Source organism: Puma concolor, chromosome A2 (genome assembly GCF_028749965.1).
Source record: "Puma concolor isolate L17-30 chromosome A2, mPumCon1.1.hap2, whole genome shotgun sequence".
Lineage (NCBI taxonomy): Eukaryota > Metazoa > Chordata > Mammalia > Carnivora > Felidae > Puma > Puma concolor.
Window position 1 is genome coordinate 78,895,403 of NC_141668.1, and position 14,794 is coordinate 78,910,196.

The following is a 14,794-nucleotide window of genomic DNA, read 5'->3' on the forward strand; positions in this document are numbered from 1 at the left end:
GGTCTTCATTGCAATCTTGAAAATTTGACTTTAGAAATAACCCAGTTATTTAGACTTTCTGTTTTGACAACAAGAGGAAAATATAATTAGAAGTTTCACATTTAATTTCCAAGATGTAAATACCTATTGAAGACTACCGGAAATGAGAAACCTCTTGTCCACAGAGAACTGATGATGTTGGAAACTTACGTGGGCCATGAAAATTCCTTGACTGTCAACAGGGTTTGACCTTCCTACAATCCTTGAGTTCACATGACTTGTTCACGAAATCATATTTGAGTGTACTGTGCCAGTCTTGTGTGCTTGGTCTCTGGCATGTATTGGTAACCAGGCTAGTTCTGTGAGGACAAGGAATGTGAAGGCCTTTTTTTAAGTTTTTATTTAAATTCCAGTTAGTTAACATACAGTATAATATTAGTTTCAGGTATACAATATAGTGATTTAACACTTCCATACATCTGGTGCTCATCAAAATAGTGCTCTCCTTAATCCCCATCACCCACCCCCCAACAACCTCCCACAACCCTCAGTTCTCTATAGGTAAGAGTCTGTTTCTTGGTTTCCCTCCCTCTCTCTTTTTCTCTTTGCTTGTTTGATTTGTTAAATTCCACATTTGAGTGAAATCACATGGTGTTTGTCTTTCTCTGACTGAATTTCATTTAGCATAATGCTCTTTACCTCCATCCATGTCATTGCAAATGGCAAGATTTCATTCTTTTGTATGGCTGAATAATATTCCATTGTATATATATACCACATCTTTTTTACCTTTTCATCTGTTGATGGATACTTTTTGGCTATTTCCATAATTTGGCTATTATAGCTAATACTACTGTAAACATTGGGGTGCATGTATCCCTTTGAATTAGTATTTGTGTATCCTTTGGGTAAATGCCTAGTAGTGCAATTGCTGGATCATAGGGTAGTTCTATTTTTAATTTTTTGAGGAACCTTCATACTGTTTTCCACAGTGGCTGCACTAGTTTGCATTCCCACCAGCAGTGCGAGAGGATTTCTTTTTCTCAGCATCCTCACCAACACCTGTTGTTTCTTGTGTTGTTGATTTTAGCCATTCTGACAGGTGTGAGGTAATGGCTCACTGTGATTTTGATTTGTATTTCCTTGCTGATAAGTGATATTGAGCATCTTTTCATGTGTCTGTTGGTCATCTGGATGTCTTCTGTGGAAAAATGTCTTTTCATGTCTTCTGCCCATGTTTTAATTGGATTATTCATTTTTTTGAGTGTTGAGTTTTATAAATTGTTCATATATTTTGAACACTAACCTTTATCAGATATGCCATTTGCAAATAACTTCTGCCATTCTGTAGGTTGCCTTTTTTGTTTATTGTTCCCTTTGCTATGCAGAAGCTTTTTATTTAAGCTTAAGTCCTGTTAGTTAAGTCCTGTTAGTTCATTTTTGCTTTTGTTTCCTTTGGCTGAGGAGACATGTCTAGAAAGAAGTTGCTGTGGCCAGTGTCAAAGAGGTTACTACCTGTTGTTGCTCTAGGAATTTTATGGTTTCAAGTTTCAAATTTAGGTCTTTAATCCATTTTGAATTTATTTTTGTGTTGCTGTAAGAAAGTGGTCGACTTTAATACATTTGCATGTGGTTATTTATCCAGTTTTCCCAAAACTGTTTGTTAAAGAAATTGTCTTTTTCCTGTTCGATATTCTTTCCTGCTTTGCTGAAGATTAATTGAGCATTTAGTTGTGTGTTCATTTCTGGGTTTTCTCTTCCTTTCCATTTATCTTTGTGTCTGTTTTTGTGCCAGTACCATCCTGTTTTGATCACTACAGCCTTGTAATATAACTTGAAGCCTGGAATTGTGTTGCTTCCTGCTTTGCTTTTCTTTTTCAAGGTTGCTCTGCCTATTTGGGGTCTTTTGTGGTTCCCTATACATTTTAGGATTGTTTGTTTTAGCTCTGTGAAAAATGCTGTTGGTGTTTTCATAGGGATTGCATTAAATCTATAGATTGTTTTGAGTAATACAGACATTTTGACACTGTTCTTTCAATTCATGAGCATGGACTGTTTTTCCATTTCCTTGTGTCATATTCAATTTGTTTTATTGGTGTTTATAAAGTTTCAGGGTACAAGTCTTTCACCTCTTTGGTTAGATTTATTCCTAGGTATCTTACTGGTTTGGGTGCAATTGTATACGGATGATTCCTTTTCTGATGTTTCATTATTGATATCTAGAAATGCAGCAGATTTCTGCATGTTGATTTTGTATCCTGCAACTTTACTGAATTCATGTATCAGTTCTAGCAGTTTTTTGGTAAAGTCTTTTGGGTTATATAGAATATTATGTTGTCTGCAAGTAGTTTTACTTCTTCCTTACCAGTTTGGATGCTGTTTATTTCTTTGTGCTGTCTGATTGCTGTTGCTAGGACTTCCAGTACTATGTTAAATGATAGTGGTGAGAGGAGACATGTCTGTCTTGTTCCTGACCATAGAGAAAAAATTCAGTTTTTTCCCACTGAGGATGATATTAGCTGTGGGTTTTTCTCTTTTTTTAAGTTTATTAATTTTATTTTGAGAGCGACAAAGTGAGAGAGAGAGACAGAGACAGAGAGAGCAAGTGTGCAAGCGGGGGGAGGGACAGCAAGAGAGGAAGGAGAGAGAATCCCAAGCAGTCTCCTCACTCTCAGCACATAGCCTGATGTGGGACTTCAACTCACGAACTGTGAGATCATGGCCTGAGCTGAAACCAAGAGTCAGATGCTCAACCAGCTGAGCCACCCAGGTGCTCCAGCTGTGGGTTTTTCATATATGGCCTTTATTATGTTGAGGTATATTCCCTCTAAACCTACTTTGTTCAGGGCTTTTTACCATGAATGGATGTTGTACTTTGTCAAATGCTTTTTTTGAATCTATTGAAATTATCATATGGTTCTGATCTTTTCTTTTATTAATATGGGGTATCCTGTTGATTGATTTGAGAATATTGAACTACCCTGAGTAAATCCCACTTGATTGTGGTGGATGACTTTTTAACGTATTGTTGAATTTGGTTTGCTACTATTTTATTGAGAATTTTTATATCCATGTTCATCAGGGATATTGACCTGTAGTTCTGTTTTTAGTGGAATCCTTATCTGGTTTTGGTATCAGGATAATGCTGGCCTCATAGAATGGGTTTGGAAGTTTTCCTCCCTTTTCTATTTTTGGAATAGTTTGAGAAGAATGGGTATTAATTCTTCCTTAAATGTTTACTGGAAATCACCTCTGAAGCCACCTGGCCCTGACTTTGTTTGTTGGGAGTTTTTTGATTACTGATTCAATTTCTTTGCTGGTTACAGTCTGTTCAAGTCTTCTATTTCTTCCTGTTTCAGTTTTGGTAGTTTATATATTTCTAGGAATTTATCCATTTCTTCCAGGTTGTCCAAACTGTTGACATATAGTTTTTTATAATATTCTCTTATAATTGTATTTCTGTGCTGTCGGTTGTTATTTTTCCTTTCTCATTTGTGATTTTATTTATTTAGGTCCTTGCTCTTTTCTTTTTGATAAGTGTGGCTAGAGGTTTATGAATTTTATTAACTTTTTCCAAGAACCAGCTCTTGATTTCATTGACCTAGTCTGTGGTTTCCTGTATCATTTATTTCTGATCTAGTCTTTATTATTTCCTTCCTTCTAAGGCTCTAGGTTTCATTTGTTGTTCTTTTTCTACCTCCTTTAGGTGTCAGAGTAGGTTGTTTATTTGGGATTTTTCTTGCTTTTGAAATAGGCCTGTATTGCTATATACTTCCCTCTTAGAACTGCTTTTGCTGCATCCCAAAGGTTTGGGACTTCTGTGTTTTCATTTTTATTTTTTTCCGTGTATTTTTAAATTTCTTCTTTGATTTCCTGGTTGACTCATTCATTGTTTGATAGCGTGTTGTTGAGCCTCCATGTATTTGTGGTCTTTCCAGATTTTTTCTTATGATTGACTTTATTTCATAGTGTTGTGGTCAGAAAAGGTGCATGGTATGATTTCAATGTTTCTGTGTTTGTTGAGGTTTTTTTGTTGTTGTTGTTGGCTAATATGTGAACTATTCTGGAGAATGTTCCGTGTGCACTTGAAAAGAATATGTATTCTGCTGTTTTAAGATGAGATGTTCTGAATATATCTGTTAAATCTATCTAGTCCAGTGTGTCATTCAAAGCCATTGTTTCCTTGTTTATTTTCAGTTTAGATGATCTGTCCATTGATGTAAGTGGGTGTTAAAGTCCCTTACTATTATTGTGTTATTTCAGTTAGTTCCTTTATGTTATTAATTGTTTTATGTATTTGGGTGCTTACATGTTGGGTGCGTAAGTATTTGTAATTGTTATATCTTCTTGTTGGATTGTCCCCTATATGATTATATAATACCCGTCTTTGCCTCTTTTTACAGTCTTTGTTTTAAAGTCTGGTTTATCCACTCTGGAAAACTGTGGAGGTTCCTCAAAAAATTAAAAATAGACCTACCCTATGACCCAGCAATAGCATTGCTAGGAATTTACACAAGAGATACAGGAGTACTGATGCATAGGGGCACTTGTACCCCAATGTTTATAGCAGCACTCTCAACAATAGCCAAATTATGGAAAGAGCCTAAATGTCCATCAACTGATGAATGGATAAAGAAATTGTGGTTTATATACACAATGGAGTACTACGTGGCAATGAGAAAGAATGAAATATGGCCCTTTGTAGCAACACGGATAGAACTGGAGAGTGTGATGCTAAGTGAAATAAGCCATACAGAGAAAGACAGATACCATATGTTTTCACTCTTACGTGGATCCTGAGAAACTTAACAGAAACCAATGGGGGAGGGGAAGGAAAAAAAAAAAGGTTAGAGTGGGAGAGAGCCAAAGCATAAGAGACTCTTAAAAACTGAGAACAAACTGAGGGTTGATGGGGGGTGGGAGGGAGGAGAGGGTGGGTGATGGGTATTGAGGAGGGCACCTTTTGGGATGAGCACTGGGTGTTGTATGGAAACCAGTTTGACAATAAACTTCATATATTGAAAAAATAAATAAAGTCTGGTTTATCCAATATAAGTATTGCTACTCTGGCTTTCTTTTGATATCCATTTATGTGATAAATGTTTCTCCACCTCCTCACTTTCAATCTGTAGGTGTCTTTGGTTCTAAAATGAGTCTCTTGTAGGCAGCATATAGATGGATCTTATTTTTTTTTTATTCGTTCTGACACCCTGAGTCTTTTGATTGGAGTGTTTGATCCATTAACATTCAAAGTAATTATTGATAGAGCTGTATTTAATGCCATTTTATTACTTGTTTTGTCACTGTTTCTAGAGGTTTTCTCTGATCCTTTTTTGTCTTTTTCACTTTTGGTCTCTTTGTTGCACTCAAAGAGTACCCTTTAATATTTCTTGCAGGGCTTTTTTAGTGGTCACAAACTCCTTTAGTTTTTGTTTGTCTGGGAAACTCTATCTCTCCTTTTGTTCTGAATGGTAGCCTTGCAGAATAGAGTATTCTTGGCTGCAGATTTTTCCCTTTCAGCGCTTAAATATATCCTGGCACTCCTTTTTGACTTCCCAAGTTTCTGTTGAGAGATCTCCAGCTAGTCTTATGGGTTTTCCCTTGTAAGTTAACACTTTTTTTTTCTTGCTGCCTTTAAGATTTTTTTTTATCACTATATTTTGCAAATTTAATCACAGTGTGTCTTGGTGTTGGCCTGCTTTTGTTGATTTTAATAGGAATTCTTTTTGTCTTCTGGATTTGGATGTCTGGTTTTGTTGTTGTTGTTGTTGTTAGATTAGGGAATATTTCTGCTATTATTTCTTGAAATAATTTTTCTGCCCCCTTTTCTCTTCCTGTCCTGGGACTCCTATAATAGGAATGTTACTATGTTTGATGGAGTCACTGAGTTCCCAAAGTCTATTCTCATATTCCACAATTCTTTCTCTTTTGTTCAGCTTTATTATTTTTCATTATTTTGTTTTCTAGGTCACTAGTTCATTCCTTTGATTCTTCCAGCCTGCTGTTCATTGCATCAAACCTGTTTCCAATCTCTGTGATAGGGATCTCCCTGAAATCTTCTTTTCTCAAGTCCCCAGTGAAGATCCTTATGATTGTTGCTTTAAATTCTCCATCAGGCATGTTACTTATATCTGTTTTGCTTAGTTCTCTGGCCATGGCTTTATCTTGTTCTTTCATTTGGGATAAATTCCTCTGTCTTAGTATGTTCTAAGTGTCTGCCTTCTTCTCTGTGTTAGAAAGGCCATTTATGTCTCCTGCTTCTGAAAATGATGACCTTATAAAGAAGTAGTCATGTAGTATCCAGGGCCTGGTGCTTCAGGGAGTGTGTCTGGTTTGTGCTATGTGTGCTCTGCTATTGTGTTTTGGCTACTCTATCCTTCAGGCCAGGCATCTGCAGAGGCTCTCCTTGTCTGCTGTGGGCAGTGTTTGATCCTTGGCCTGAATGTGGTTTTAACTAGGTATGCTCTGGTCTGCTTGTGAAGTGAGACTTCATACCAACTCCCCAGAATTGAGGCCCTGCAGAACTCTCTGATTGGGAGATGTAGAGTGGGCAGGAGTTGGTGCTGGTCTTCTCGGGGAGGACCCCGCCACTCTGAGACTAAGGCAAGCCTGACTTAGAATGGCAGTCCCGCCAGAGCATGGTGAGGGGGAGGTTGGTTTCAGCAAGTTAGGCAGCCTTTGTCTGAGCTGAGCTGTTTCCCTCAGGTAGCTCTCTGTTTATGCTGAGGGGCCGGGGAGGGAAGTGGCACCAGCCAGACAGCTCCTTTGTTCCCAGGAATGCTGCCTGACAGGGAAGTACTCCAAGAATAGTGGATAATCTCCCCACAGTTTACCCCAGATGTTTTTTCAGATTGCTCTTTCCATACTGTCTGCCTCCAGGGTTTTTGCCTGCCTGCTTTCTAGGAGCAGCACAGTGACCTCTTGGCTCTATCCCAGCCAAGCTTGCTGACCTTTAAAACTCTAGGCTTTAGAGACATGGTGTGGGCAAGGGCTTGTCCTGGTCTTCTGGGGAAGGAGTCCACAGCACTGGGAATGAGACACGCTTGACCGAGAAGGACAGTTCTGCGAGAGCACAGGGGTGTGGAGCGTGGTGTAAGCGAGTCAAGCAGCCTGTGCTGGTGCTGGTGCTGGTGCTGCGGTGCTTCCTGCAGGTGACTCTGTTTATGTGAAATGGCGCCTGCCAGCTCCCTTGTCCCCAAGGGGCAATTCCATGAACTCTGCCTCCTGCTCTGAGAACAGCAAACAGTATCCCCCAGTGTGCCCCAAGCATTTTTCAGGTAGCTGTTTACACACTATCTGTCCCCAGGTTGTTTGCCTGCCTTCTCTCCAGGAGCAGCACAGTGCCCTCCTGGCTCTGTCCCAGGCAAGCCTACTGACCTTTAAAACTCCAGGCTTTAAGGGGCACCTGGGTGGCTCAGTTGGTTAAGTGCCAGACTTCAGCTCAGGTCATGATCTCACGGTTTGTGGGTTTGTGGTTTGTGGTTTGTGCCCCACGTCGGGCTCTGTGTTGACAGCTCAGAGTCTGGAGCCTGCTTCCGATTCTGTGTCTCCCTCTCTCTCTGACCCTCCCCCGTTCACGTTCTGTCTCTCTCTCAAAAATAAATACACGTTAAAAAAAAAAAAAAAGAATGGGGAACTCTTTAAAAAAAAAAAAGAAAAACATTTGCATAGCTCTTCAGTTTTTCCATAATGCTTCTACCTAGGAGTGAGTACCATTTATTAAGCACTTACAGTGCATATATCATAATGCTTTGTGTACATTATATTATTTGATCATCACAACTACTCTAAGAAGTGAGTACTAATATTATCTCCTAATATGTGAGTACTAATATTATCTACTAATGTGAGTACACATATTATCTACTAATATGTGAACAAATCGAACTCACATAAGTTAAAAGAGTTGAATAAAATCCTAGAATTTATAATTGGCAGAACTAAGGTTTGAATTCAGATCAGTGTGACACTGGAGACTGAATGCTGCTGCCTCACACTCCTTGTCCATCTGAATCATCCAGAGATCCTGTGAGATGGGATGCCATGGATCCCCAGACTGATGCTATCTAGTCTGCACCAGTAATGCACATTGACCTGTGTCTGCTCTGACTGGCCAGTGCCTGGACCGTAGCATTTTTTACTTTGTATAAACCCCTTATTACTATTGTAAACTGAGGCTGATAGAGGTTAAATAGAATATTTAGAAGCTTACATAACATTACTAGGTGATTATCATATTTGTGTTAATAATAAAACATTTTTAAATCATTATCAATTCACTATACATTTACTGAAGCAAGAGTACCTTATATAGTTTAGATGGCTTTACAGTGTCCAAGTAAATCTAAATTGAATGAATTTTTGCATGTAATTGTTCATTTATTCAAAAACCTAACCTTTCTCTTTAGGCCAGAAAAGGCCGGACCACCATAGTGGTAGCTCATCGTTTGTCTACAATTCGTAATGCTGATGTCATCGCCGGTTTTGATGATGGAGTCATTGTGGAGAAAGGAAATCATGATGAACTCATGAAAGAGGAAGGCATTTACTTCAAACTTGTCACAATGCAGGTATAATCCAACTATAGAATTTTCCTGAACTGTCTCAGGTATAAGCTGATTTTGTGTGTTTAGTACTATAAATAAACATTACTTGATTTTGTTAATAAGTGAGAAAAATAACTGGGGAAATCAGACCAGATTTTTTCCCCATTTAAAAGGAGGGAAAATAAAGAAGGATAATTAGAGAAAATTAAACATTTAAAAACGTTGAAAGGTAATCTATCCACCATAGTAGGCATTAGCCACATGTAATTACTGACATGTCAGTGGTAGTTATTCTGAAATGAAGTGTTTTAGGGAGAAAATGCATACCATATTCCAAGGACGTGGTACCAAAGAAGAATGCAAAATATCACAGTAAGTTTTTACATTGATTGCATGTTGAAATGCCAGTATCTTGCATATATTAGGTTTAAACCAAATACATAGTACAAACGGATTTCCCTCTTATATTTTTTAATGTGGCCACTGAGAAAATTTTATTTTATTTATTTATTTTTTATTTTAAAAAGTTTTTTTTAACATTTATTCAGTTTTGAGAGACAGAGAGAGACAGAGTGTGTGTTGGTGAGGGGCATAGAGAGGGAGACACAGAATCTGAAGCAGGCTCCAGATTCTGAGCTGTCAGCACAGAGCCCGACATGGGGCTGGAACCCATGAACCATGAGATGATGGCCTGAGCCAAAGTTGGACGCTTACCTGACTGAACGACCCAGACTCCTCAGCTACTGAGAAAATTTTAAATGACAAGTATGGGTCACAGAATGGCTTGGATCATATTCCCATTGGTAGCAGTGGTCCAAAGCAAATAGGATTGAGGCCCAAACAACCACAAAAAGGACATCACAACGTAAGATATAGGGAAAGGATGTCATGTTATTTCAGCATATTCAGTGGCAATCCTTCTTCAGTGGTTTTAATTTTCAAATATATCACACATTCACACATGCACAGAAACCCTCAGCAACTTAACTTTATCCTTTCCTATAATGATGTAAATTACCACTTTCCTTGATAGCTGATGGTTGGCAATTAACTTTCATTATTTTTTCCCAGCCTAACCCACTTGTGCATATTTCTTGTTTACTTTAGACAAGAGGAAATGAAATTGAATTAGAAAATGCAGTTTATGAATCCATAAGTGAAATTGATGCCTTGGAAATGTCTCCAAAAGATTCAGGATCCAGTTTAATTAGAAGAAGATCAACCCGCAAGAGTATACATGCATCACAAGGCCAAGATAGAAAGCTTGGTACAAAAGAGAACTTGGTATGGAGGAGGATGTAGTTATGTCTTCAACCCTCTCTCTGTGGCTTTCGTAGTTTGGTGGGCTAGCAGTGGGGTGGTAGGGGTCAAAACAAGAAAGGGTTATCCAGAATCCTCCTGTCGTGTCTCCCAAAACCTTCCACAGACCAAATCTCAACATTTTAGATTCAGGTTAGAATGTATGAATGAGAATTTACAGGCCAAGAATTTTACAATTAGAATTTATAGTGTTAAAGAGATTCTAAGGGGTCTTCAAATATGGATAGCTCTATTCTTTTATCCCTACTTGTAAATCCTCTTGTCCTGTTCCAAGTGTGATTTTCCAGATGTCCGGTTGAATGTTTGTGGAGACAGCATTTATTTCTTAAAATGTAAAGGAGTAATATAACAATCTTTTTTAAAAAGTTAAATAGCCACCAATTCATAAGAAAACAGGAATAAAAAAAATCTTCATTTAAAAATTTGTGCATACTGAAGAACTGTGCATCATTAAATCAATTGAGGATCAGTCTTTTTATAACTAGCCTGTTGTCATATTTTGTTTCCCAGGATGAACATGTACCTCCAGTTTCCTTCTGGAGGATTCTGAAGCTCAATATAACTGAATGGCCTTATTTTGTGGTTGGTATATTCTGTGCTATTATAAATGGAGGCCTGCAACCAGCATTTTCAGTAATATTTTCAAGGATTATAGGGGTAAGTGTTTATGTCCATTTTTTTGGATTGACTTGTGAGGCCTGACTAAAGAATGAGCTGTTTATATTTGTAAGTGTACACACAAGCCACAAAAAAATGAGGACCTTCATATGAAACTCTGCAACTTGAAGATGGAAGAATGCAAATCTGATTTGTGATAGAAAGACTACTTTTTCAAGCTTTCCTTCGTCCTTGCGGTTGGTTGCTGTCTTAGGGCCCAGATTGCTGAAATAGTCACAAAACCGACTAGATGACTCTCTCTTGCCTGCCATCACTGGGCTCTGAGTAGACGTCATGAAAAGTCCTGTCACCAGTGTGCTTGTCAGACTGGCTTGAGACAGAGCCATTCTGGGACAGACGCACTTGTCAGGACACAAGCAGGAATGCCGCCTCTGTGAGGTGTCCATCCCACTTGTAAAGATGAAAACAAAAAGCAACAGCTTCTGAAAGGCTGACATATTTTTTCTGCACCTGCTTTTAAGGAAGGCATTTTCAACAATAATGCTACAACCCAGGCAGGAATGCTCTCTGTTTAATGGTAGATGTTCATATATCAAGCTGAGGATACCCTTGCCATCATACCTGCTGAAAAAATTGCAGACAAAGAAGTTGATCCCTACATGAAGGATGTGAAACTCTAACTTGTGATTATACTAAAAACTACGTAAATATTCAGCTCTCTACCCATGCTTGGCTAACTTATTTCTGGTTGATACTCATATGTATAATGTATTCATTCAAGAAATATTTTTTTCAGTGACTGCTCTGAGCCATATACTATTCTAGGTGGTGAAAAATACCAAGAAGGAGTTAGTGTCTGATTGCATAGAGCATATGTTCTAGGACAAGGGTTAGCAGACTTTTTCTTTAAAGGGTAAGATAGTAAACAGTTTAGATTTTGAGGGCCAGATGGTCTCTGTTGCAAATACTTAGCTCTACTGTTGTAGTGTAGAAGCACCCATATACAAGCAGAAACAAACATGGCAGTATCCCATTAAGGCTTTATATAGACATTTGGCTGGTGGTCCACAGGGAGCTGATCCCTGTTCTAACATTTGTTGTACAGTCAGGGAGGTAGACAGTTTGCATCATCAGAAAAAAAAAATGGAAATAGGAATGGGTTTGGCTGTATGTAACAAAAACTCAGCCTAAGAACTTTATATTTTTCTCATTCCTCATGTAACAGTAAGGCTGGAAGCAAATGATCCGGGGCTAGCACATTGGTTAGGCAACCAGTTATCTGCCTGGTTGAAGGTTTGTAACACAGAATTTAAGGCTGTGGGCTCTGAGTTAGATTGCTCATGTTTATCTCTTGGGTCATCACTTGCTGGCTGTGTTAACTCAAACAGGTTAATTAGCCTCTCTGAGCTTCAGTTACCGTTTATAAAGTGGTGATGATAATAAACCTTAGGAGGTGATAGGATAAGAGGAACAATATACATGAATTTGTGTAGAAGAATATCTGAATATCTGTCACAGAATAAGGGCTTGCTGATTGTTTGCTTTTTTTTTTTTTTTTTTTTTTTGGTTGCAATAACTAATCATCAAAAATTGATCTCCTCTAAAAGGCTGTCGTTACTTTACAGAGTATAAAGTTGAATAGGTTGGATTAGGAGTGTAGCTCTGTTACAGGACAGTTTTGGCCCACTGTGAAGGGAGTTGTTTCTTTCCTGGGAAGCGGTGACTCTCTGTGTTCTCTAAGCCCAACACATCCTATGAGCCTTCTCACCATCTCTGGAAAGATCTCCATGTGTGGTGCTGGGTCAGCTGGCTGTCCAGCCGTCCATCCTCCAAAAAAGCCTACCTCAAGGAGGCTCCTTTCATGCCGAAGGCCTGGGCTCTCTCTAGTTTACCAAAACAGCATCGGCAGGTTTGTCTCCAGTTTGAAATGTTCAAATTGTAAAACAAACTGCCATTGAGTGTGGTTTCCCATCAAAAGAAGAAGACAGTATTTATTCTCATTTCTACTTTACATAGTAGGTGTGGCTCTTGTGGCACTCAATTACTCCAAGAGGGGTGTGCCCAGAAAAAGGAGTGGATCCCTTTAGGAACGACAGACACATTCTCAGCCCCTAAGGAAGGAAGAGTACACACACCTTTAGGTTTGGCATTAGGGAAACCAGCCCTGACTTCTGTTTTACTAAAGCTATCTTGACCCCCAAATACTATGCTTGACAGGACACGAGTCAGACCCAGAATGACTTCCTTAGGCCTTGAACTGAAACCTTTCAATATTTTCTTAACAGGTTTTTACCAGAGTTGAGGATCCTGAAACAAAACGACAGAATAGTAACATATTTTCATTATTGTTTCTAGTCCTTGGAATTATTTCTTTCATTACATTTTTCCTTCAGGTAAATATCTACATTTTCACTTGATTCATTTTGGGGAATGCATTATTATTCAACTGGGGAAATTTCTAAACGTCTGTGTGATTTTTTCTTATAAATTGGACTGTTAGCAACCAAGTTTCTTTGACATACTCATTTATTATTTTTTTAAGTTTTATTTTTATTTATTTTGAGAGAGAGAGAGACAGAGACAGAGAGCGAGCCCCCAAGTGGGGGAGGGACAGAGAAAGGGAGAGACATTATATTCATTTATTATTTTTTTAAGTTTTATTTTTATTTATTTTGAGAGAGAGAGAGAGAGCGAGCCCCCAAGTGGGGGAGGGACAGAGAAAGGGAGAGACAATCCCAGGCAGGCTCTGCATTGTCAGTGCAGAGCCTGATAAAGGCCTCGAACTCACAAGCCATGAGACCTTGACCCGAGCTGAAGTCAGACGCTTCATGGACTGAGCCAGTGAAGCTCAGTCCCTTCTTTGACATAATTAAAACAAAGATGTTTTGCTTTCACTTTGCTTGGTTACCTTTTCCTCCCCAACATGACTTTCTCTAACTGAAATATTAATGAAATCAGAGGGAAGCAGGTATTTGATCTAATACAATGATTCAAAATGAAAGCTAGGTACTCAAAAATGGAATTCAGGGAATCCCTGGACATAAGTTTGGATAGAAATACTGCCAGTCACTTTAAGTACTCAAAATGCTTTGGTATGTTCTGAAAACAACAAAAAGCAAAAAACACGTTAAGCAAGTCACACTATTTTAAAAATGTTGGAAGAGTTTATCATTCAACTTTTGCTAAAGGAGAAAGAACCTTTTTAATGATGGAAGAGTGCCAGTCTTCAAACAGAAAGTGTATGACACATTTTTGAAGAGTCAGATTTTGCAGCTTGCAAATGATTTGGCTGGAACAAAACTGTAAAGGAATTAAGTGCTCTAAAAGTTTAGTATGATAAGGCGGTGTTAGACTTTGATTCAAGTATGAGCTGCACCAATTCCTAATTTTGTGTTTGGGGGCAATAAAATAATTTAAACCAACCCTCAGTTTCCTCATCTATAAAATAGGAATATTAGTACCTGCCTCTTGATGACTGAAAGAAATAATTGTGACCTGGGTCACGTTCCCCTCTGTGATGGGGGGAGGAGTGTGCTGGCCAGCAGCCATGCAGTCTTTTGGGACCAGAGCCCCACACACCTTTGGAGCCAGACTGCAAAGCTGCTTCCTGCGTGGCCCACAGGGAGATGAGTCCCCACCGTCAAGGGATCCAGGGCCACTTCCAAGGTTGTTTTATTCTGAGAAGGTCATTTATAAGGACCATGCTCTTCCTAGCCCCAGCTGGAGCAAGGACATGAGCCTCCTCTTTGACCAGCTTCTGAGGAAAGGTGCAGACAGCTCCTGGAAGCATTTGCCTTCATATACAAATGTAAATCTACTGGAAAGATCAAAGACTTCAAACCTTTTTTCCTCACACAAAGCCTATAAAAGAACAAATGTCACAGACCCCACTCTTCCCCAGAAGTTTTAAGGAAGGCCTGAGCTTTGAATATGCAATGTTTCATAATCATGCTGAAGAAAAGATATTTGCATATTTCAATGAGATACTTACTTGCAAGGAGCACGTAGATTCCTTCGTGGAGGTGCATTGCCACCATGATTACTGCTGCTGTTGGTATGTCTGCGGTTATAGCCAGGGGAATTGCCCTGGCTGCCAATCTCAACATCAGCTTTATTATATTTTTAAAGTTTTATTTATTTATTTTGAGAGAGCTAGTAAGCGGGGGAGGGGCAGAGAGAGTCCCAAATGCAAGAATCCCGATGCAGGGCTTGATCTCACAAACGACGAGATCATGACCTGAGCTGAAACCAAGAGTCCTGAAGCTTAACCGACTGAGTGGGCCAGGTGCCCCTCAACATCAGTTTTAAAAGGCCTATCCCCCTTTGCTCTG

General features: G+C 38.9%; 1 protein-coding gene across 1 annotated transcript in view; it reads left to right on the top strand.

The window, feature by feature from the left end:
* The window catches only part of ABCB1 (ATP binding cassette subfamily B member 1), a 248,730-nt gene that overhangs the window by 194,813 nt on the left and 39,123 nt on the right, over nt 1-14,794 (top strand). Inside the window, exons 15-18 of the mRNA XM_086696779.1 lie at nt 8,388-8,549; nt 9,633-9,809; nt 10,356-10,502; nt 12,749-12,856. Coding sequence (XP_086552905.1) covers nt 8,388-8,549; nt 9,633-9,809; nt 10,356-10,502; nt 12,749-12,856 — 594 coding nt within the window. The remainder of the gene's footprint in view (nt 1-8,387; nt 8,550-9,632; nt 9,810-10,355; nt 10,503-12,748; nt 12,857-14,794) is intronic.